The sequence below is a fragment of the Carassius carassius genome, chromosome 27 (genome assembly GCF_963082965.1).
Source record: "Carassius carassius chromosome 27, fCarCar2.1, whole genome shotgun sequence".
In the NCBI taxonomy this organism is placed as follows: Eukaryota; Metazoa; Chordata; class Actinopteri; order Cypriniformes; family Cyprinidae; genus Carassius; species Carassius carassius.
In genome coordinates, this window is record NC_081781.1 from 12,390,927 (window position 1) to 12,417,137 (window position 26,211).

A 26,211-nucleotide genomic window follows, 5' to 3' on the forward strand; every position below is an offset into this window, starting at 1 on the left:
TGTTGTTTGAGACAGAAATCAGATTAATATAATGTTCAACTTCATGGATAAAAAGTCCAAAACAAGGTTTTTTAGAGCTGAATTTACATTTATGAAAGTTTATAATGAAGTACGTTTTTTCTTTACTTTGACTTTTATAAAAACAAAAACATCCTTCCACAGTAAGGCAAAGTCTTTATAAATATGGTCAATGGTGAATCTGCTGAGGTTTTGCCAAAATGTTCTGATGTGTGGGCAATACCAAAAGAGGTGCAAAACAGTCTCTGGGTGGTCTTCACAAAAAGAACAGTTTGTAGGGATGTCCCTTTTAAATGTAATCATGTATTAGCAGGGTAATATCTGTGAATTATTCTGAAGGATACTTCTTTCACCTTGTTTACTATCAAGTATCTGTGAGGAATCATCCAAACCTTTTTCCAGTCAATATCATTTACAAATCAGTTACTCATAGACTGTGATCGTAGCTAACATCCTTCAAAAATGCAACATTTTTAATTAATGTATTTGTTTTAATCATTGCTATTTATAAATGTATTTTATTTTTCATTTTATTCATTTATTCCTTTATTTATTTATTTTTTTGTAATTTTTTTTTCCTTGCGTGTACATGTTGGTTATATGTATAGACTGTTTGGATACAAGTGATATTTGTATGCTCTTTAATGATTGTACAATATCATTTCTGTTTAATAAAAAACCTTGCGTGACATACATACAGTCAGTAATATAGTACGTATTTTTCGTACTATAAGTCGCACCTAAGTATAAGTCGCATCAGCTCAAAAATATGTCATGACGAGGAAAAAAACACACATAAGTCGCACTGGACTACAAGTCTCATTTATTTAGAACCAAGAACCAATAGAAAACATTACCGTCTACAGCCGCGAGAGGGCGCTCTATGTTTTCAGTGTAGGCTACAGGAGCACTGAGCAGCATATAGCGCCCTCTCGCGGCTGTAGATGGTAATGTATTCTCTCGGTTCATTTCTCTTGGTTCATGTCAAATTAATGTTGATAAATAAGTCGCACCTGACCATTAGTCGCAGGACCAGCCAACCTATGAAAAAAAGTGTGACTTATATTCTGGAATATACGGTAATAAAGTCATATGTAGACACACATAACACTGATGATTATTATTTATTTTTTTTTTTTAGAAAATGTCATTTATTTTAATTCCTTGTGTTCTAGTTTTGTCCATGATTCAAAAATGAGTTCAAAAATCAATGTAGAAGCTAAATATAATTTGTGTTTACAATAAACAATACTCAAATTCATTTACATATGTTGAATGAAAACAAGTTACTCGCTGTGATAAAATTCTTAAGTAGCCATGTCGGACGTGTGTGTCTCAAATGACAGTCCTCGATCAAGTGATTCAAGAAGGATTCAGTTCGATTCGTGAAATCGTTTAGTTCGGTTCATCGAAAAGATTCGACTCATTCAGTCACGATTCGGGCATCGCTAATTATAACAGCTATAATCCGCTTTTTTTTTTTTTTTTGGTTGGAAACAGGCAAAAACCGTGTCCGCTATTAATTTATGACTGTATAAAAGGCTGATGTTGCAGATTTAATTTGTTTTATGGCCCAATTTCTATATTCATTTTGACAGTATTAGAGTGTAAACATATGGCTACATTTTATCCACGCAGTCCTGGTATATATAAAATGAATCTAGGGCAAATCTGTATCAAAATCGTGATGCTGTGTGCCCGTAATCTCCACCCATTTCCTGAGGTGTGAAGGATGTCGTTCTGTAGCCCACCGCACCCACCAGCTCCACAGCAGCAGCGTTCCTGGCTGATTTCTGTTCACATCGACTCCTGCTTCAGCTACACAGACTTTCGGGAAATCCGCACGTAAGCACGGAACAGTCGATGGAAAAAGCGAGAAGATGATACTGTGAAGAGGGTGGACATGGAAACCCGACGCTGAGTTCCTTTAATTGTGATCATAAGACACCATGGCCAAACAGTATGATGTGCTGTTTAGACTCCTGCTCCTCGGAGACTCCGGTGTCGGCAAAACCTGTTTATTATGCAGATTCACGGACAATGAATTTCATCCCTCTCACATTTCCACCATCGGTAAGAATGTTACTTTCATGCATCCGTTCAAAGAGTTGCAGAACAAACAGCACATACCGATAAGAAAACCCATAGCAGCGCTGGGCCATTATAGTCTAGAAGCCGTGAAAAGAATGGCTTGAGAATTACACCACATAGTGAGATGCATTCACACAACCTCTTCGAGTTGTTTCTGAGATTTCTGACTGTATCTTTGTGTGAAGTCTTAAAATGTTGCATTTTTACACAGTTGTTTTAGATGATTTTTATAGATAATAAAATGCAGTTATAAAATCATAGGTTGCATGACTGGCAGTGAGGACACAGGAAGCGCAGGTGTGTTATTGCATGCATTTTTCACTAAAATAATTGATGCATAAAAGTGTCCTGTCAGCCATTTCCAACTCATACATGCTGTTCTATGCAAGTTCAATATTGCTATGAAATGGAATCAGCTTTAACTAAATTGAAAGTTTTGGCCTCAGCTGTGAGAAAAATGAAAAGATTTTTATTGCAATCTCTAACACTGTATTCTAAAAAATGACTATTGTATCTGTTGTACGCTTTCAAGAATTCCCAGCATAGGGATCATATTTATTTTGACTTATTGGATGTTATGAAAAACTAAATTTGGTTCTAAAAAGCGTTTTCATAAACCTCTCTTTTTGGTGTTCATAAAGTGTGCGCTTGGTCTAGTGGGACATTTTCCCAGTGGGCTGACATAATGTCCTGACAACAACCAATTTACAAACTCGAAGAAGATGAACAGAAATTAATTAATTTACAACAGTTTCCAGTATTATAAAATTTTATATTTTTAATTTGCAATATGCATAAGGACACTAAATTACTTTTCACTACAAACCTGTTCTTAATACTTCACTTATACTTGATGCTTATTACGTGAGGTAAACTAGATTCTTCTTAGTGTATAAAGGTCTTTTAAATAAATGGTCGCTGTTTACTTGCCTTTCCAAACCTTTTTGCTGCCATGGAAACTGTAAAAGTAGCTTGATCTAGCAAAATGTCTTCGCCGCTCTTTTCCATACAATGAACACGAATGATGACTACAACTGTCCCTGTGCAATTTCACTGTATGGAAACTAGCAGTTTGCACATTTTGCTAAATATCAAAGTTTGTGTTCCACAGAAGGAAGAAAGTCAAATGGGTTTGGAATGATATGATGGTGAGTAAATAATGATTCAGTTGTTATTTTTGTGTGAACTGTGAAATCCATGTCATTCTGTAAAATCTTCTTTTAGTGTTCCACAGAAGAAAAATGTGTGCTTTAAAAGATGTGGGGGTGAATAAATGCTGTCAAAATTCACATTTTGGCCGAACTATTCCTTCAATGAAGCATTTGAAATGCTGAACTCGTACCAAAAATGTAATCCCTCAATTAAATCACATGCTTCATTAGGTGTGAAGTGAATGTCAGCCTGTTATTTTGCAAAAGTTCAGGGTATGCTCTGTTGTGTAGCTCTCTCTGGTTTTCTAGGGGAGCAGATAATATCAAGTGGCTTGAAATCAGACATAAGATTCATAATACCCTCCTATTCTTCCTGATGATGATATCCCCCAAATCAATAAGGAATCAGAGGCCCTGCCTCATTCCTGCAGCCTGCTGTCTGTCTCACTAACGTTTATTTAATATGCTGGGATGGATCTCTTTTGGTTAAGCAGTGATGTGATACAGAACAATCTTTAACTGCAGGAGATAAAAGCTTTAGTGTGACTGGTCCTGAGAGATGGTCGGTGTCTGTCTGCAGGGCTATGGCCCATATATATTATGATACTAGGGCTGTCAAGGACCTTAGCGCTGTGTACTGAAACATTATTCACAATGGAAGAGATATCTGTTTGGTCTGCAAGTTAATTTGAAGCATTAGCAAATGGCTAATCACCAGCATATCTGTCTGTTGCCTTGTTAGAATAATTATTTCCATTTCCAATTAGCCACTGTCTCAGAAGGAAAGTGTCAAAGTGATGATTCAATTGTTGCAGCTCTGGCACATTATGAAGTTTAATACCTATTACCGTCTGTCAAATGCCCATTACGTCTGCTTTAATTGTCTTCATATTTTGGGGGCTCAGAAACCTTACATTATCAGAAGTATAAAGTATTTTTACACTACAATGCTTTGATGTTTTTTGGGGAATCTATAATTTATTTGAGTTTTGTTAAATCCAAGTAATGGTACTTTTTTTTATCAGGGGGTTTTTCATGACACAGACATCAACTAAAATCTGAAAACTGTATATGTGTTTTTGCCTTTCATTTACACAACAACTGCATTTTGAGAGCTTGAAAATACACATTTTGAAAACAGATTTCAAAGTGCAAGTTTTTTTTTTAAACTGTTCCATTATAGTCTCAGTGAAAACTATATAAAAAAAATAGCTCATTTGTTTTCGTCCAGTCTTTCCGCTAGTCCCTGTGATTGGGGATCGTTTTGACAACGTTGTTGTTTTCAAAAACCAACCATCGTTGTCATGTTAACACTAAAGTAAAACCTGTAAAGTTACATTTACAAAGTAAAGAATTGTTTTTACTCAAAATAGCCTATTCTTATGCAGACTTAAAAGTACAACTTAAATAAAAGACAAGATCTATTTAAATGATGTCAAAATACGAATTTTTGGGTGAACTATCTCTTAGACACAGACTTTGAACTAGCCTAGCCTAATGCCTTTTCAGGATAACCATTGCTATAGATCGGGGTGTCCAAACTCGGTCCTGGAGGACCAGTGTCCTGCAGAGTTTAATTCCAACTTGCCTCAACTCTTCTTCTTCTTCTTTTTGATTGGCGGTTTGCAACTATTTCTTGTGCATTACCGCCACCACTGGACTGGAGTAGGCACGGGAGTTACTAACTATTCCCAAACTAAATATACCAGCACGTTAAACTAATATAATAATAATAATAAAAAAAAATAAAAATAAATAAAAAAAACACTTATATCCTTTTTAACAGGCCTGTACTTTTCAAAAAAAGAAGTAATAAATAAAAATTTTCCCTTGAGCTTCTTTTCAATAGTGTTTTAATTTCTAACGACATTTTCTTTGTTTTCAACTCATTAACAAGCCTCTGCCTTGCCTCATTGTATTTATGACAGTGCATTATTACATGCTCTACTGTTTCAGGATTATTGTTCTGGCAATACTCACAATTTCCATCTCCATGCTTTTTTATTAAGAACATTGTACTATTCAACCTTGTATGACCCAACCTCATCCTTGTTAGTATAATTTCTTCCTGTCTTGATCTGGTTATTTGTGTGTCTTTTCCCACTTTCCCTTGTATCCTATAAAGATGTCTTCCTGTGTACCCATTATCCCAAATATGCTGCCACTTTTTAATCGTTTTCGCCTTTACTATACTTTTTATTTCTGCTTTACTGTACTTTACATCTACATCTATATTGCTTTTGTCTGTAGCTCTCTTTGCATGCTCATCGGCCAGTTCATTACCCTCTATTCCTATATGGGCTGGAACCCATAAGAATGTCACCCTCCTTCCTGATGCTTGTATTCCACTTGCCATTGCCTCAACTCAACTACCTGGAAGTTTCTAGTATGCCTAAGAAGACCTTGATTAGCTGATTCAGGTGTGTTTAATTAGGATTGAAGCTAAACTCTGCAGGACACCTGACCGAGTTTGGACACCCCCTGCTATAGATTGATGAGTCAAGTGTGAACACGGTTCAGTCTTGATTTTTAGTCATAAAATCACTATATTCTAATTAGTGGTCGACACATAAATCTTTTTATAGTTTTTCCTGTTTGGCCGATGCGTTCGATGCAGGGCTTTTATTTTGACGGCTTGTATTCTCTTCGTGTGACGGTCGGTCCGTGCGATCGACAAACTTTAAACTCGTGAATTAAAATTATGCTGCGCTTTATCCATTTGCCCACTGTTATATTCAAGTCATTTTCACTGTGTGCTGTATGTAAAATGAATGTTAACTTGGCTTTATATGAAGAAAGAAAGAAAAAAAAGATTCCTGCACACAAACTTCCCAGATTACTTGGTGCCCTGTGGTTACAATGTTTACTTTATGTAATATTTATTTATTTGTGAAAAATAAATTGTAATCTGAAGTATAAGTATTTTTTACAAATTTGTGTTTTAATCAGTTTTCAAATCATTCCAGTTTCCTAAAATATTAATTAAATGAAATAAAATTATATCAGCATCGGCTGTCAAAAACAATGTCAGTTCACCACTAATTCTATTAATCTATTAAAATCTCTTAAAAACGCAGAAAAGTGTTTTCATTTTCAACTATAAATGGTGTTGTATATGTACTTTTCTCAGTATTTTTTACACCCCTGCATAGTGTTGATTAAAATAAAAGGGTTTTGGATGAAAGCTGGTTTATCAAATCAAAAAGCCATCAGAACTGCCATTGAGAATATGGAGAAAATCTGACCTAAATACTCTTAAAGGTCCACTCATTATTATTATTTTTATTTTTTTTGTGGGGGGGGGGGGGGGGGGTTAGCAAATCATTTTTGAATGATGATGATACTGTGGAAATGTGCTGTAATTAATTAACCATAATTAATTTATTCTGTGGGCTTACTCTTTTATGAGAAAAGGATTATAGTTATATTTGCATCACTTTATGTGAGGTTGGTTTGGTTTTGCTTTTATTTTGCAGTATTTCACAGCATTGTTGTCCTTTCACTGCTGAGATTCTGGAAGAGAGGATGGGAAGGGCAGCTCTTTCATTATTTTACTTTGCCCCATGCAGGACAACCAATTCAGTGGTGTCTGATGACCTTTCTCAGGGCACTAACACTGCTTTATTTAATGCAGTTTAATAAAGAGGAGGCTGTAGCTGTATTCAAGATGATACCAGTGTCTTATTTTAATATTTCTTGTGTTTGCATGCTCAAGTGAATCCACTGGAAAAAAATTTTTTTAAATAATTGTTATATATATATATATATATATATATATATATATATATATGTATATATGTATATATATAAGAAGGCCTATATATAGAAGCTGACAAAGTTGTCTCTCTAACTAAGAAATTTGGTAATTTATCTTTTTTTTTTTTTTATCACATTGCTGCCAGGGCATGTTAAAAATACAAGAGACAACCAACTCTTCCGGGAGCTGGAATGTGTTTGCAGTGGACCTATTGACAGATCCCCATTTATTATTGTGGTTTTGCTGTGGCTTTATTTTCTTGCCTTCTTCGGGTTTAAAAGAGAGGTGTTTGCTTTCAGGGCTCAAGATCTCGTTATGGTTTCACACCTTACAAGAACACGTCATTCTTACTATTTAGTACACTTTCATGTTTACTTCATATGTGTCTAAAGAAATTGCATTAAATATTAAACTCTGAATTCTTAGTGAATTCTGATGTTTGTTTGTTTTTTTATTGAACATAGGTCAAGTATTAACAATTGATTTGATTAATTTTGTGCTGTTTAGGTGTATTTATCTTGCTCCTTTTTGATAAAATATCAAATATAAAAATATATACTTCAGATTGACATTTCCATGTAAACCATTTCCTTATTTCCACCCTTTTAGGTTCTGTGCTGTGAATTTTATTTTCAGTGATAAAAAAAATACATTTCGCAAGTTCTTAAGCTTGACCTAAGCATATTTCTAGACAAAAAATATACCCTTTTATAGAAATATTTAATAAATTGCATTGAAATTAATATAAATTTTGTCTCTGGTATTTGTCACCATTTTTGCTTCTTTTTGCTTCTTATTCTTTATTACTTCACTGCCTTTTTATGAGTCTGAGTTGAATGGTTCAGTAAACGTCAAGAGAGCACTGATTACACTGAAAGATTTCATTTAGATCTGGCTTAGAGCCTGAAGATGATTTAACAGATGAGTTGTGTCAATATTAGGACATATTTTCAAGTTATTTGAAATCATTGTGAAATGCTTTTCTTTTTTACCCCAGGTGTCGATTTCAAAATGAAGACTTTGGAGATAGATGGCATTAAAGTGCGAATACAGATATGGTATGTTTTCTTGTTCTGTGATGATATAACAGTGTTTGATCCCCTGGTTCTGCTTATCAGATGTGTGTGTGTGTGTATGCAGGGACACAGCAGGTCAGGAGAGATATCAGACCATCACTAAGCAGTACTACAGAAGAGCACAGGTGATCTTCAAACATCTCACTGACTCTAACATTGGAGTCAGATCTAATACAGATGCCTGTTGTTGTCCACTGATAAAGGCTCATTATTATTTATGGGTGGAGTGAAATGGATTCTGTATCAACAGGGCATTTTTCTGGTGTATGACATCACAAGCGAGCGCTCGTTCCAGCACATCATGAAGTGGGCCAGTGATGTAGATGAGGTGAGCCTGTGGAGTTTAAAGCATATCTGTTACTGTAACTAAATATAACCTACCTCTTTTTAATATCTCATTTAAATTCCACCGCCCCTGCTTTCTCTCTTTAACTCTGGGGTAAAAGCAGATAGAGGCTGCTTTGCAAAACCCGGGATTTGTAGAAATTGAAAGATTTGGAATCATTAATTTTGCACTTATTTTTGGGACACCAAGCAAGTTTGTTACTTTTTACAAACTATAAATCAATTATAAACAAACTATAAAAATTAGAAATCCGACACTGATGTTTTTTCAAAACAGCAAAACATTTTTATTTATTTTTATTAATATTAATAATTTCCCTTATTTTGCGTTTTTCGTGTTTATATATTATTATATAAGTTTATATATTATTATCAGAAATTAAACACTTAAAATAAAATAAAATAAAATAAAAAGATTCTCAAATATTCATTGTGGACTTTTGGACCCCACTGTATTATTTGTATATTAGGTTTAAAACTTTACCCCATTTTTTCCCACAAGAGGACAACAGAACACTTTTTGAATACCAAGCCAATACTGGTTCTGTTAAATGAATCCTGTATCTCATATAATATTTGTCTGTTTCTGCTCTGCTCCATCCATTTACCTCTGTTGTGTCTCTCCTCTTGTCTGTTCTGTTTCTGATCAGTATGCCCCTGAGAGAGTGCAGAAGATACTTGTTGGAAACAAGTCTGATGAAGAACACAAGAGACAAGTAGCTAAAGAACAGGGAAATAAGGTAAATGATCTTGTGCACTGCATCTTTCATTCATACTGCTATTTACTCCTCATTTCCTCTGTTATGTGACAAATCTGAAGTTAAAAACTTTCTTCTGAATCTTCTTTTTGCTCCAGCTTGCCAAGGCTTATGGAATGGATTTTTTTGAGACAAGTGCCTTTACCAACCACAACATTACAGAGGTGCAATTTTGTATTTTTTTTTTCTTCTCATTATTTCTGTATTTTATGTACATAAATATTGGAGGAATGGCGATCCTTTTGTTTGCAAATTTTTATTATCTTTTTTATTTATCTTTCCTTCATTACAGTCTTTCACCCGATTGGCTGAGTTAGTCTTACAAGCCAATAAGAAGGATCTTGATTTGTTGGGAGGATCCATGAATGATGAGTTCAATCTGGCTGTTTTGGAGGAGCAGGAAGGATTGTGTAGCGATGACACCCGCAAGTCCTGCTGGTGCTGAGGACAGGAAGTGACGTGACTACTTTTTCACTTCATATCCATATATATGTTGCATTTACATTTTGAATGTCATTTTGCAAAACAGTTATTGTTAAACAGTGTTTGGTACCTTTAATGGCTTATTTCCTGCTGATTCTTAAGAATATTATTTCTTATTCATTATTTATTTTATAGTTACTATAAATTAAGATGGAACATTAAAGAATATCGTATGTATATATATATATATATATATATATATATATATATATATATATATATATATATATATATATATATATAATTTTTCAGTTTTTTTCCCCTCATTCTGAAAATCAAGATCAAAAGGCCACTGCTGTGCAGTTGTACATTATTTAGTTACGCTCATTCTAGCCACACATTCAGAGTCTGTCATACATTATATTAAATTTAACAAACATAAAATAGAAGTTGATTAAGTGTTAGGCAGCACTGACAGGATGGTTTATTCAAAGGAATAGTTCAATCAAAAATGAAAATGTCATGAATATTTAGCCACCCTCAGGCTATCCAATATGTAGATGAGTTTGTTTCTTCATCATAACAGGAGAAATCTAGCACTACTTTTTACATTTAACTCGCCAATGGATCCTCTGCAGTGAATGGGTGCCATCAGAATGAGAGTCCAAACAGCTGATAAAAACTCACAATAATCCACAAGTAATCAACACAACTCCAGTCCATCAAATAATGTCTTGTGAAGTCAAAAGTTCTGTGTTTGTTAGAAACAAATCCATCATTAAGGCATTTGAAGTTTAAACTAAAGTTCCATAATCCATACTAAAAGTCCATCTGCTGTTGTCTTCTTACAACAAAATACACCAACACATTTGTTTTTCGCTTGTAAACAGTGCTTGATCTGTGCATATTTCTCTCCTGATTTAGAGAAAGCAATATTATGGATATTGTCTTGATGATGATTTGTTTAATACAAACACAGCTTTCCACTTTTAATTGGTGGACTAGAGTCATGTGGGCTATTATGATGCTCTTAATCAGCTGCTTAAACTCTCATTCTGACGGCACCCATTCACTGCAAAGGATCCTTTGGGGAACAAGTGATGTGCTGCTAAATTTCTCCAAATATATTCTGATTAAAAAAAGACATGAGGGTGAATAGATTTTAAGCAAATTGTAATTTTTGGGTGAACTATTCCTGGTTGTATGGCTGGAGTGCTCATGCTAATATATTCTTATTTCTTGTGTTTTGCTTTGGGACTTCATGTGAATATTATTCAGATCTGATTTGGCTTTCTATAAAAATCTTGAATTCTGAAACCTTGACTGCACCTACTTGACCAATGTTTGCTCTTTCAAGGTAATAAATGTATTCTTGAATGATGAAATGAAGTTTCACACGTCACTGTAACATTCTAAGCTTCTTTTCGGTAAAAGCACTGTAAAAAAAATAAAAAAAAAACACACAAAAAACAAATAGTCACTAAACATGCTGCTTAACAGTTCTGGTTCACTGTGATTGTAAATGAATGCAAGGAATTTTGATCTCATTAATCTGAGGTTACTCACTAATTTACTTAAGTAGTATGATTGAATGCAGTATATTATACCAATATTACATCAAGCTCACTTTTTCCATCAATAATCACTATTTAGCTGATTAGAATAGTTGGAATGTTTCAACTTTTACTCTATAAATGAATCCGGAATTGATGTGGTTTAATTTCATCACAGCACACTGAATAATGTTTTTTCCTGCTTAAATCAACATCTTACCCATACAAACTGGAGGGAAATATATGCAGACTGAACCGTTGCGATGCCCAGCATTGATGGCGGTGAACATCACTGTAATGACATGGGTTGTATTGCTAAAGATTCAATGTATATTACACTATTGCAGCATTTATATGTGCAAGTGGTATTGTACTATGTTGATTTAAATGAACTCTTGAATAATGCTGATATGTTTACCTGTTGTTTCATGAAATATGTCCATGAAAAAAATCAGAGAAATGTAAATGCGTATGTGGTTATTTATAAACTGTAATGTTGTGATTCTGTTTAGGGGGGATGGATAGTTACGAATAAACATCTAATTATGTAAAGTTTTTTTAATTATTATTATAATAAGGAATTTTGAGATCAAATTCTCTGTAAGTGCAACACCACAAGGCAACACTAGGAGGCAGTTTTGCAAAGCTGAAATCCGTTTGTCTGAATGTAGTTATGCATGATAAAGGACAAAACACACTGGCGGGGCGGGGCGGGGCGGGGGGCGAAAAATGTTTGTGATCTCTCTTTCAAGGCCGTAACCAGCTGGATGAGGTTTTGACAGAGAAAGCACTGAGTTAAGCATATAAGCAAGTGTTATGGTTCACACTCATGTTTGCAGCTAGTTTGTAAGCAAGTAATACACATAGATGGATGCAACGATTAGACCTGCAGTGCAATTACACAATAAAATGTAATTCCTACAAACAAACACTTGCTTTCTTCTGGGGAAGACAAAATAATATATTTTTAAAATGTTTAATGGATTGGCAACACTTTACATTACAATCAGACTACTTCTAAAGCATTTATTAATCTTAGTTATTAGATGTAAAAAAAATTATGTTGTTTAATAGACCTGAGCTGAGATGAACTAACCAAGTTTCCATACTATGAAAATAACTTTAATTGCATGGGCCAAATATTATGTTCTACAGAGGAAAGTCAGGCTTGGAAATACAGGAGAGTGAATAAATAATGACAGGATTTTATTTTTTTAATGGACTATCTATATGCAAAAGTCTATATTTTTTGTTACCCCACACTCTCAAATGACAAATCAGAACGACTTATGTAAAATAGTAATGCAATACTTCACATGCATGTACATCTATTTACAAAAACAAACATTTATCTTCATTAATATTATTGGAATGCTCTAAGCCTGCTTGGCTCACATGAACGCACAAATGTTTCGCATTCTACTAAAAGGCTCATTGATTTGCCTAATTCTGCTGTTTGCCTTTTACCCAAATATTTCATTTAAATGTGCATTGTGTGTGAGGATGCATTTGTAAGGCTTGTTAGTAAATCTATTCAGGTGTCATAATGTGTTCTCTTGACGATGGCTCTAATATTATGTGTCATCTCTGAGAGAGTGTGGGCCAAGTGAAAGAGCTCTGTGTAGTGCTGCTAATGAAATTAGTGCTGAGCTAAATAATCTGACTTTTTATATCTCACAAGGTCTCATCAACTGTCTAGTTGCATGAGGGAACTCAAGCCCCCCACACATGATGAAGATGTTAAAAAACGAAGGGCTAACTTAGATATCAGAATGACGGTTATTATGTAAGAATCTTGAGATTACATTAGAACACATTTGACTCCCATTTTTGCGCAGAACTTTAATCCAGCTACTGTCATTAGTCTCACTTTTGATTTAAACTGATTTGGCTGATTTTGAAAGAAAGGGAGAGCTGTAAAAACAGCCCTTAGCTCCCTTCAGTTTTCCTTTCCTAGATAATTCTGTCATGCCATAACCAAATACTTCCATGCAATTGGCTCTCTTCTATCCTCATTTAATCATTGATTTGCTCAGAACAAAAAACTTGCCAGGCACTGAAAGAAATAAACCAATACATCCACTGGAGAGAGAGAGAAACAAGATGTGCTTTAGTATTATTTTTGGGGTGCGTGCGCATGCAGCGGGGGCGTTTGGTGAGGAGAGGGGGGGTCCAGCTTCAGGACACTTCTGCTAAGCACTGTGTTGTCATCCTCCCACCTCGCCACACTGTGCTTTCACACCAGAGTGAGTCACGCTGGCTCTCTGAGCTCTGGAGGTGCACAATGTGGAATGCTAAGCACTCTGAGAGAACTTCACAGCATTCAGACTCTTTCTACTCTGCCTTCTCATCTCTCCTTTTACCTGCTTGGAGATGTTGAAAAAGGATAAGAGAAGCCTGCTTGATCTTTCTTTCCATATGCACAGCTAAATGTTCATTTGGTGTTATCATGGTTTACCTTACTGTTAGGCAGAAAAAATATATATAATGTTATATATACATTATATATAACATTATATATAATATGCAATATATTGTCAAAATATATAACAACATATTCAATATACATCTACCTATCAACAATTTATTATAATATAAACTATCTATCTATCCTTTTTCAAATTGGTTTCTGCATTTTACCTGAGCTTTCAAATATTACATGAAATACCATTTGAAAAGAATTATGTACAATTATACATTTTCCTTTCTGATAACTCCACAGATGTATTTTTTTTCCAGTGGGTAAAACACTGAATGTGGCTGTGTGATTCTTGGCCTGGAGTCAGCTGGGAAGCAGCCAGGGAATTGTGCCTTAGGCTACTGGCTCAGGCATTGTGAATCTCAGAGCACCAGGAGAAACGTTCAGCACGGATATCTCCAATTTCATTCTCCACACCGCACTGTGTGCACTGTGCACCTATGAAAAGATTACCATGATTTCTTATTGCAATTGCAATAACTAACTTCCATTAGGACTTAATAACGCTTCTCTGAGGGAAATGTTAATAAAGTCTTGCAACACACATAGTGTATATAACTGACAGTCATTAATCTCTCTCCGTGGGCATTTGGTAATTACTTTGCTGATTCTATTAATATAATAACACAAATATGAACAATAAACAACACGGACTAACTTAATTGTCTGCTAAATTATGTTTATCACTTAGAACTCAACTCAACTACAACTCAAGGGTAGGCAAGTTCGGTCCTAGAGAGCCGCAGTCCTGCAAAGTTCAGCTTCAACCCTAATCAAACACACCTGAACAAGCTCATCAATGTCTACAGGATTAATAAGTCTATAGGGAGGTGAGGGTTTTTTTAGGGTTGGAGCTGAACTCTGCAGGACTGCGGCTCTCCAGGACTGAACTTGCCTACCCCTGGACTAACTAGAGCATCAGCCATTTTGAAGGCCTCACACGCTCTCAGCACTGCGCTTTCATTGGGTCACACAAAGACCCTGTGTGCTCAGCAACATCTTGTCACCTTTCTGCATGGCATTCTGTATTAGTGTATCTGCATCGCTTGAGTGGAGCTAAATGAATGGGATCATTCTTCCTGTTCCCCCAGCATCCCTGACAAGACATTCCTATGTGAGGTCACTCATGCAGTTGTGTGGTCAACATGCAGGGGGCGTCAAGTAGTGATCGCTCAGACAGGACAAAGACATTCCTAAATAATTAGGAATGGTCAGATGGTAGCAACCTGTTCGACATTATGATTTCTGTTTGTGTGCTATGACGATAATCCTTGCAAACTTCATTTATGTATTTTTTTCTCCCTGAAATTCAGCAGTTCTCAACTTTCTTTCTCAACTAAAACTTTGTTTGTTAATGGAGTTTTTCACAAAATAGAGTATGGAATCTAGCGCACTCATTTTAAACAGATTAACCTCCTGCCATGTGTTCAATGAGCACATCACATTTTGGATTGTATGTGCTCTTTATTTCTCTTGGAATAAAACATCTGTCCTAAAATATGGACAATCTGTGCTGCAGTGGTAGCTTTACTCAAATCTGAAGCATAGTGTACAAATTAAGTAATTTTGACCAAAATGAAGTCATGTTACAGAGGAACTGCAAGCCAGTTGTCATGGTGACAAACTAAATATTATTTTAACACTGAATTCTATTTTCTTGATGTGATAACTCTGAAAACTTTTTTTGGAACAGTTATGAGGCATGAGTAAACATGCACTGGTATGAGGAACTATACATGAAATACTGCACAAAGGTTTTGACAAAACCTATTCCAAAAACATATTCCTTATTATTATTAATTTCTACACTTTATAGTTACATTTAAGCATGTACCTTGTATTTTCACACACACACACACACACACACACACACACGCACACGCACACACACACACACACACACACACACACACACACAGTATTTCCTATCATTATGGTGACATTCCATAGGAGTAATGGGTTTTATAGAGTCTCCCCTACACTAACCCTCCTCGTAAACCTACCCTTATGAATACATTTTTTTCCCTCATTGGACCTAAAAAAGTAAAATGATTTCAGATATTGCCATCTTTGTGGGAACATTTTGTCCCCATAAAATAGGGTTAAGCTGAACCACAAAAACACATACATGCTTACAAAATAGTGGTTATCATCTTAGATAAATCACTTTTGATGTAAAATTATTCAGTGGATTTCTTTATCCCTAAACTGCAATCACATTATAAAGAAACCATTGAAACTATATCTATAGATGAACCAAATGATTAACTGATTAACCCTTAAGATTAGTTAGATTAAATAATAGACAAATGTATTAATCTGAATGAGAAGTCATGCTAATGAAATTTTTGATAGAAATAGCTTTATGAAAGGCAGTTACTGTGATTGATACATCTACATAGATAAAACACTAATTTTGTGTAGTGAAAAGGATATTTTGTGATTGTGTGTATTGTACTAACACAATTGAAAATATGCTGGAATGTTTGAAAAAAAAGTGCACTTTTGATGATATGTTGTGGTATTAGTACTAAGAGTTTAGAAAATTGTGCCAGAGTAATAATAATAATAGATAAACTGTACATTTGATAATTTTTCTACATTTCTAATGAAAGTTCTCCAACATTTAGACCTGGCAGGGTTAACTTTAATACAACCCTCATTACTGTCAAGTCTTAAAATATAAAGCATATAACTTACATAGCCCCAAATAGGTCCTAAACTCCTGAAACATTGATGTGTCATATTTTAAAGCAGTCAATTTGGGAAAGAAATATTAAATCTGTATGTGTAATGTTAACCCCTTTGTCATCATTAACATTTAACTGTAACAGGGTTACGTTTATTTTGAAATTAAATTATTTATAGATGTTACTCCCCAACTCTGCAAATAGCAAAGATAATTTAAAAATGCTCACAGTACAACAGGAGGTTTCAAATGAGGTAAAGCACTAACTGTTCTTACTAGTAATCAAAGTGTTAATCATTATGCTTAGGATACCAATGCTACTAACCCAATACACAGATATAGTTAAGCACATGTTGGACAGGTCAACCCATTACCCAAGACAACAGAACACCAGTCGCGTGCTAACCATGCGGCACATAAATTGTGCTGTTGCTACGGCAACCCTGTCCGTAGGGGGCCCATTCCCACTTTCCCAGATACAATAAGCCTCCAAATCACGCTCCCCTCTGCGCTCAGCTATCGCGAGATTCCTGAAAGCGAAGCGGAGCAGCGGCTTGCAGTGACCTCATCAGAAGCTGCAGCGCGACGCGGAGTTGCAACTTTTGTATGAACTTCGAAGTTGAATGATTGTGAACGAGACGCTGGGGCCAACGGTACTGCTGCTGGAGTAGATACAACAGTACACTGAGAAATCTCCCGCGGCACACGGGAAAACAGCAGGAATAACGGCCGCACGCCGACTGCATTCCGCTGACGAATATTAGGAGGCGAAGAGACGCTTGTGTTGGACTTTTATCGCAAGATTTAGTGGGAGAAGGACCGTGCGAGAGGTGGAGAAAAAAGAAGGTGAGTTCGTCAGATTTCTGTTATTTAACTGTTCATGCCAACTCTGAACCGTGCTTATATATCTCTAGAGGGGTCCACGGATGCGGTTTTTCGAAAAAAGCCTGTCTTTGTACACGCTAAAATGCTCGTTTTATCTCTCCAGCGAGTTCCGACGGTTAACGAGTGATCTCGGCTCACCTGATTATCAAAGGAAAACAATATTCCGTCAGGAAGTTGCAGTGAAAACGGTCTTGTTTTGATAACCGATAGCAGGTAGAATGTAAATACAAACCGTTGTCATTTGTGTCGTGATTATTCGGTATCCATCTGATAAACAAGACGACGCATGGTGAAAATGATAGTTGCGGTTATAGTTAAAGAGTTTTGGTCTCGACTCCAGATGTGGGAAGAACACAGAAACACAGTCGATTGCAGCTTACAGCCGAACAACTTCAACATGGATTGTGCATGTCACATGCACATTTAATCATTGTTGCAAAAGTCATGGAAATAATGTATGGTTTTTTTTTCCTATCCATACCAATAAAAATGTCTTCATAAAGTTGATGATTTTTAAGTGGTCTGAGAAGTTGATCAATTTGATCAAAAAGTGTAGACCTATCTATCTATCTATCTATCTATCTATCTATCTATCTATCTATCTATCTATCTATCTATCTATCATATTTGAGAAGACATTTTCATAAACTTATGAGTTGCCTACTAAGCAGCATTTTTGGCCTTCACAAACTCATTCCAAGCGCCAATATCTATGGAATCTGTGTTAGCTGAGAATCAGATCACGTGTCCAACTGGAGGAGTCATTGGGCTGTAGATCACATTGCATTTATTAAGGCATAACATTTTGTCACATTGAAATTGTGAGGTCTGTGTTGTTGGTTGACTAATGGCCCTTCACTCAGTTTTCTCCCTGTAAGGGCTTTGCTGATTTGTCATTTGCATGTCTTTTCTTAATTGTGTGGGTGGTGTGTGCTCACTGTGTATTGGCCAGGTTCTAAATGCATTCGTGTGGGGGTGGATTTGAAGAACAGGTCCCTGATTTAAGTGCTTTCTGGCATTCCCTTTTTTAACTTTGGATGAATGGAAGATGCGGACCATCACAAGACCTTTAAAATGACCACGGTGGAACTTTGCATTGGCATCATCATGTCCTAGAGATGTTGATGTTTCAGTGTCCTTTGACAGGACTGCAACTATTTTTGTTTAGTCTTGGTGTGGTTTATAAAAGTAGACAAGCTGACCACTTTTAGACCCTTTATCTTTGTCTTTGTTAAACCCACCTGTGGAACAGGATGGGTCCCATTTTCATAGACCTCACCTGTTACATGTCTTTTTTTTAGACGTAAGCAATGTATTAATAACTTGATTTAGCATGCAGATATCATTCCTACTGTGCGAAACATACTTAGATTTAATGTTTTCTTTCCCCAGCCTCTATCTAAGAATGCCAAGGATGCAGTTATCTGCAGGCAGTGTCGCATTTCCAATATTAAGTAGCCTATTGAAAGGGAGTGTGTAGGTGGACACGCACATGTTGTGAAACATGTAGAAAAGGAAATGTACGAAGGGAAAAAGATGCCTTGGTGGATGATTGGCAGCAGAGGGATTATCAACAGTTTAGAGTGGCTCCAGATTCTATAGATACTGCTGGATTAAGGTTGGGCAAATAAATTTTAATCATTGCCTCGGGTTTAACAAATTATGTGCGAGGTTGAGTGCTTAACAGCCTCTCCTCTTGTTCTTCTATATATGCGGTTGCTATGGAAGTCTGGTTTATGTAAAATGATGTCAGTTGTTCGGTTATGCAAGTATATTTTTCAAGATTTGGCAGCAGACAACATCCAAATCTAATTCTGTAGCAGGTCTGCATCAGATGTGATCCAATCATCAGACAGTATCTAATGGTCCCACTTTTTAATTTCTGAGACTTGATTTGCACTGGAATATATGATGCAGTGCCTCATCTTTGGGTTTGTCCAGTCCAATTTATTCTCAGAAGCAATTTTATATCACGCATATCCAAATGCACATTGCTTTGGGATTTGGGCAGCTTTTTAAAGGGTTAGTTACCCCCAAAATTTTGAATTCTTTAATAATTTTCTCAACCTCATGTTGTTCCAAACCCAAAAGACTTTCTAGAATTTTCAGAACAAACACAAACAAAATAAACATTCTTTTATTATTTTATGCCATCCACTGAAAAGCTAAACAAAATGTGTATGTTTGCTTTTTGTGATTAACTGATTTAATTTAGTCTTTTATTCACATATGAAATATGAATATTGATTATTGCACATGCACACTATTTGATTCATAGGGATTATTTTTATAATGAATTTCTGTACTTTTTGATGGGTGAAAGTTTTGGTTTGCATGGATTTTCAATAAAGGGACAAAAGTGATTAAAGAATATTACAACAATTTTAATTTGTCTTCTGAAGATGAACAAAAGTTTTATGGATTTAAAGTGAGTAAATGAAGATAGAATTCTCTCTTTTGGGTGAAAAATCCCTTTAAGAAAGTCAGTGCAAATGAAATCCAGATAGGCTTAGTTCCCACAGGTGACTATGACATAAGTGTTGTCACAAACAGGAAAAGGAAAGGACCTTTTCCCACCCAAATTGCCATATTTAGTTCATAAAGTTGCATACTCTGAAAAATGTCTGTGTGTGTGTGTATGTATGTATTTTAATCATCAACTGGTGGTTTCATCTAGTACTAAATTCCAGCATATTGTTCTGCCACCTCATTTAATCTCCCATCTTCCTGGAAGCAGCAGCTGTTGATGCTGATCTGATGAATGGCAAAGAAACAGTTGAAGGTTCAGTATGTATCTGCATTATCGCTGATATTCCCACCAACTGTCTCGCCATCTGCCTAACAGCGCTTGTTGTGTTCCGCGCAAGAGAGCAGAGATTTTCAGCCTCTTGCACTAGAGAGGATGGGTGTTAACACGGCACCCAAATGCTGAAATTAGTATTGAAGGCGCCCATTTTACTTTTGGACTCAATAATTACAGTCCTGTCTCCTCTACCACTTTGGGCTCCATCTTAATGCAGACTGTAGCCTCAGATTTATGCAGCCATTCGTCATGTAGACAGTCTGTTGAAAATTGAATGTGAGAAATGAGTGCTGAGGAATTTGAGATGCAGGATTCTATGTGTTTGATTCATGCAGTTTATTCAAGACTCTCAGTATTGAACCTTTTCTAAAGTAATGTTGTTGCTTTTTCCTATTAAAAAGTAAACCAAAAGCCTAATGCCTTTTGCAGACCGAAACCTAGTTAAGTCAGGATTGCTTGGAAGTGTTATCAGTGGTGATTCACCTTCTTATGAAATGGAAGATTTTTAGGGACTGACACAATGTCTCAAGCAAACATCTTAAAAGAGAGTCACTAATTTCATGATGAAATCACTTCGTTTAATAAATGCGAGCGTCTCAATGTCATATTCTCTAAGCCTTTCAAGATTCCTTTTGATCTATTTTAAACCTAATCTCATTTTGAACACTGTGTCTTTTGGAAAACATTATTTATATCGCATGTTCACTTCCCTTAGTCATTATGTGGTTTCCTAGTAACAGCTTTGCGGTTTAGTTTATTGGTCAGTTAGTTCATCTTCTCTTTTTGAGAGTCTGTTGTAATAGAATGGAATGTGTTAGGCAGGTCTTCCTGTGTATTACATTTGTTACTGTATTTCCTTGATCCACACTGTGGTAATGGCTACAGTGTTTTAAAAACATTAAGTCACCATATTGTCTAATGACAGAATCACTGGCTTCAGACTAACTGCTAGCAGACTAGTATTCTGGTACAAATGGATAGATTATAAGTAGGGCTGGACGATATGGCCAAAATGTTTATCACAAAATATTTAGTAATTTCGGTCAATACGATATAATTCCGATATCGATATGAACACTATTAAAAAAGCCTCATAAAAACTGCCAAGAACGGCCACAAAAGATGTCTGTACCTACAAACTTATGAAAAGTTTATTTACCAAGTCTATGAAACCTACTCCTAAGAAACCCAATTTTAACTAATATTTTAGGGGGGGGGGGGGGTGGCACAAATTAATAAATGTTCACCTTTTATTTGTATTTAGCCTTCATACAAACAAATGTGAAATCACTGTCAAATAAACATCTCATACTCATCTTTAACTATAGGTTAACATACACTACCAGTCAAAAGTTTTTGAACGGTAACATTTTGATATATTTTTTCTATTTAAAATAACTTTTCTTTTTGAAAATATTTGGAAATATAAGTTATTCCTGTGATTTCAAAGCTGAGCTTTAGAATCATTACTCCAGTCACATGATCCTTCAGAAATCATTCTTATATTCTGATTCGCTGCTAAAAAATGTATGTTGAAAGCAGCTTTGATGAATAGAATGTTCAGAAGAACAGCGTTTATCTGAAATGAAAATCTTTTGTAATATTATATAAATATTTAAATATTTTTATCATTACTTTTGATCAATTTAAAGCATCCTTGCCAAATGAAAGTGATAAATACTATAATTAAAATTCCTATAATATAATATAAATATAAGCTTTTTAATGGTATGTATAATGTTACAAAATCTTTTTATTTCAGATAAATGCTGATCTTTGCATCTTTCTATTCATCAAAGAATCCTGAAAAAATTTCCTTAACTGTTTTAAATATTGATAATCAGCAAATCAGCATATTAGAATGATTTCAGAAGGATCATGTGATACTGAAGAGTCGAGTAATGATGCGGAAAATGTAGCTTTGATCACAGGAATAAATTACATTTTAAAATATATATTCAAATAGAAAGCAGTTTTTTTTTTAATAGTAAAAATTAGGGCTGGACGATTATGGCCTAAAATCAAAACCTCGATTAATTGACCATTTTACCTCGATTACGATTAATGGACGATTATTTTGTTTCGTGTTTTTTTTTTTTTTTTTTTTTTTGCCCTCATAGTTCACTGACAAGGTTTGTACTGTAAATATGATTGACTATTAAAGGTGAGACATTTTTTCCTATTGAAAGAGCGATCTGACATCATAGCTCACTATCAGCAGTTATTTTATCTATGTTTGTAACATTTCTTACAGATTATTGCTCGGTGTAAGAGATAAATAAAGATCAGATAAAGATAAATTAGCACAGTACCAGTACGATTGATTGCGTGTGTGAATTAGTCATACTGTCTCTATATTATTGTGTCTCTATAGTTCCTTCAAAAGTAGAAAAATATGCTATAATAAGTTTTGAGATTCTAAGCTACTTTAGTGATAAATCACAGGACAGTGCTGACAACTAGTTTCTGCGTTCCTCTGTGCCCGCGATCTTCACAGCTAAGGTTACTGTTTATATAAGTGTTTGTGCCACAATGCAGCTGTGTGAACTAGGGCTGTCAAAATGGCTTGAAAACTAAATTCGAATTTGCAATTAAATATTATCCAAATTCAAATTATATTCGAATTTAAAATGAATAATTTTAATTAGAGTGAAGAAAAGCTTTTGGCTTCTCTTCTGATATATCCCTTAATTTTACACGGCTTTCTAAACATGCGGCTCTCTTGTGGGAGACGCGAGTCCAAGGTTAAAAGAAGACGTCCCTCTCTAGAAAATGCGTGAAATATGCGTTCTGTGTGAATGGCTTGGTTTCCGTTTTGACGTGAATAAGATCTTCTCCACATTCTCTTTTTCCGCAATATTTTGAATGAACATCGCAGAAGCGCTGCATTAAGTTGCTTCAACTATGTGTTAAAAAAATTATAATGCAATGACACTTTTATATTGTCATCGCATCTCATGCGCCACTGATAAAGGCCAAAGTATAATTTGGCCATCCGCATCCGCGCACCGTCCGCATTATGTAATTTTCGTCATTAAGAGGGCTCGCGGACAGCCGCGCATCCGTCCACACGGTCTCAAAAAGTGCCTGCATGCGGACGGGGTGTGCGGCTGTCAACAGCGCATGCACGAGGTGAATGATGACAGAAGTGGTAACGTTACTGCTCATCGAGCCCGTCAGCCTTCTGAAAGCTGTGCGGATGAGACTGTTTAAGACGGAACAGAACACGGAATGTGAAGTATACCAGAGGCGGACCTTAAAGCTGCCTCCTTAACGGACACCTACAATTCGAATGCAACATTTTTTGCATTCGAATGTGGATTTTTTTTTATTCTAGAAATATTCTTAATTTATTTTTTGACAGCCCTAGCGCGACCATGGTAGCTCGATATAATAATACACATCCGATCATCTAATCACTTGAATGTCCAAACCATTTTAGTGAAGACGCAAGGCCATCAGTATGTGTTGAACCGCCGTTCACCTCCGTGTTTTGCTTTTATGTCACTGACTGGACGGGGCAGAGTCATGTGGCTACACACGCGCTAGTATGCTTTTAAGGGGGAAGTATTAACAGGATTAAAAAAACGAAATAACCGGCATGGGAAAATTACGTCGGTTAGAGGTTCTGAATTTCGGTTTCGATTACTTTTCGATTAATCGTCCAGCCCTAGTAAAAATATTTCAAAATGTTACTGCTTTTGGTGTATTTTGGATTAAATAAATGCAGGCTTAGTAAGCAGAAGATAATTCTTTATTTTAAAAAATCTTGCTGTTCAAAAACCTTTGACTGGTAGTGTAGGCTGTAGTGTTGTCAAAAGACCCGGTACTTCAGTACCAAGTCGGTACTAAAAAAATGTAAATGTGACTGTACCAGGTTTCTTTAAGTACCGGTGGTACCGAGGCCCCGCTCATCCCGGTTCTTGACGCATACAGCGCTATGATTTCCGCGAAGCAGAAAACGCAGAAGCAATCTCAAAATCCAGTCATGATAATGAAACTTACATTTTAATATGGACAATCACGGAATTTGTCAAAGTTAGCATAAATTAATCAAATCAAATCTCCGTATGGACCATTCTTTAAATGTTAAGCCACAAAAGATGGTTGAAATATGAGTCCTGCATGTTCTGCTCGTCTCTGTGTGAATTAATGAATGGCAGAGACGTTTGTTTACTACATAGACTGAGCGTGAAACTTGCAGTAATTTCAGAATCTGCCGTCTCAATGAGGACATAAATACATAAACTACATCACCAGAACTGTCACTTCACAAGCATTTTACCGTTTCTTCTGAGTAAAACCAGTTTCAAAATAAAAGTAGCCTGTCAAAATAAAAGTATCCTGTCAAAATAAAAGTTAATTTTTATATAAAGGCATTGTGCTAGATCAGTGGTCACCAATCTCGGTCTTGGAGGGCCGCTGTCCTGCAGAGTTTAGCTCCAACCAGCTCCAACACACCTGTTTGAAAGTCAGTATGCCTAGTGAGATCTTGATTATCTGGTTCAGGTGTGTTTAATTGGTGCTGGAGCTAAACTCTGAAAGACAGCGGCCCTCCAGGACCGAGATTGGTGACCCCTGTGCTAGATATTACTATTATTTAGTAGAATGTATGTGATACTGCTACTACTGTGGAAAAGAATTATAAAACTTTATTTTTTAAAGAAATAAATCACACAATTTTTAAATTTCATTAATTAAAAGACAAATTAAATTTGGGTGAAACTTGTTTACTGTTTTTCATAATTATATTACTTGTAGAAAAACTTTAAACATAATTGTAAATAAGTATAAATAATGGTATTGGTTGTATTTTTAGTGATAAAATTTTTATTTTTATTTTTTATTAGAATATTTTTGTGTTTTGCTTTGGTACCGAAATTGGTACCGAGAACCATGGATTTTCACTGGTATCGGTACCGAATACTGAAATTTTGGTACCGTGACAACACTAGTAGGCTGATTATTCTTTTAGATTGAAATGTGCTTCAGCCAGGATTTAGTTTGAAACGTGCTCTCAGAAAGTTGCTTCAGAAAACAAAACAAAAATTGAGCAACTACAAAACTATGTTGCTGGAGACGGGCTTATTAGTGAAAATGCAAAATGATTGTCTGCCAACAGGAGGCGCTGTGAGAGCAGTAGAACTAGCGGTTTCTTCACTAACGGCTGTAATCAAAGCAGCTACGCTCATGAACGCTACTTTATCAGATAAAATTAAAATGCCATCGAAACCTTTCTGAAGACAGTCCTTTCACTTCAGAGATGCATTGATTTAAAACATAGATTTGAAATATCCAGTGCTCATGTTTATTCAACAAAGTCAAATGCTACAAATAAGATGTATGGGAGACCCTGATAATGTATATCGAAATATCGGAAATGTGTTTAAAAATCATATTACCGTTATTGAAAAAAATTATATTGCGATACATATTGATATTGAATTATTGTCCAGCCCTAACCCTGACATTCATTGATGAGGATGTGATAGCTGTGTTGTAGGGATGTAACGATTCACTCGTTTTCTCGAAGCATCGAGTTTTAAACCCTGGCGATTCATATGCATCGATCTTGAAACATGGATTTTTTTTTTAATCGTGAATCGTTGATTCAGGGCAGTAATCGATTTGAAATGCTAAAAATCTAATGAATCGTGATTTCTATAGCGATTCAGTGCTTTAAAATATATACACAATAAGTTACTACAAGAACAAATTAAAAATCGAACTGAAGCCCTGTGAATTGTGAATAAAATCAATTCACTGTTTATACCAAAATTTACAACCCTATCGTGTAGGTAAAATTGGTAAAATAAATTGGTAGATTGTTTGAGTAATTATTCTATGTTAACTTATGCAACCTGCATACAAGCGGTGTCATTTCAGGCAATTTAAAATAAACACAGGGTGAGGCAGCTTTAAAACGATTAATTAAGAGTCTAATTATGTTCAGAAGAGTGCCCACTTGTTTTTTAATACCTGTTTTGCTGCTTTTCTAAATCTAGTTGGGCTGGGGAGTTGGTGGGAGTGACTGCAGCTTTTCCGTTTTGAATCGGGCAAGAAAGGAGAAACGGAGCTTGGCAACCTATTTGCTATCCCACCACCCCCCACCCCCCCGGCAGCTCCTCAGTTGGTAATATTATTAGTTGCATTTTTACATGTGGTAGTATAGAGAAACATGAG

General features: G+C 35.6%; 3 protein-coding genes across 7 annotated transcripts in view; 2 read left to right on the forward strand and 1 right to left on the reverse strand.

The window, feature by feature from the left end:
- The first annotated feature begins 1,541 nt into the window (after positions 1–1,541).
- LOC132106759 (ras-related protein Rab-15-like) lies at positions 1,542–11,053 on the forward strand. The gene is made up of 7 exons (XM_059512734.1): positions 1,542–2,091; positions 8,015–8,075; positions 8,158–8,218; positions 8,344–8,421; positions 9,089–9,178; positions 9,295–9,360; positions 9,489–11,053. The coding sequence occupies exons 1-7, from the start codon at positions 1,968–1,970 to the stop codon at positions 9,639–9,641; spliced, it is 633 nt and encodes a 210-aa protein (XP_059368717.1). The 5' UTR covers positions 1,542–1,967; the 3' UTR covers positions 9,642–11,053.
- Positions 11,054–11,896: 843 nt separating this feature from the next.
- The window catches only part of LOC132106763 (zinc finger protein DPF3), a 217,038-nt gene continuing 202,723 nt past the window's right edge, over positions 11,897–26,211 (reverse strand). The window contains exon 13 of the transcript XR_009424195.1: positions 11,897–11,912. The gene's annotated coding sequence lies outside the window, so the exon portion shown is untranslated. The remainder of the gene's footprint in view (positions 11,913–26,211) is intronic.
- LOC132106760 (signal-induced proliferation-associated 1-like protein 1) overlaps positions 16,829–26,211 on the forward strand; it is a 94,094-nt gene continuing 84,711 nt past the window's right edge. For 3 of the 5 annotated variants that reach the window (XM_059512736.1, XM_059512735.1, XM_059512737.1), the window contains exon 1: positions 16,830–17,186. The gene's annotated coding sequence lies outside the window, so the exon portion shown is untranslated. Of the gene's footprint in view, positions 17,187–26,211 lie in introns of all 5 variants that reach the window. The other 2 variants (XM_059512738.1, XM_059512739.1) reach the window with 1 other exon arrangement.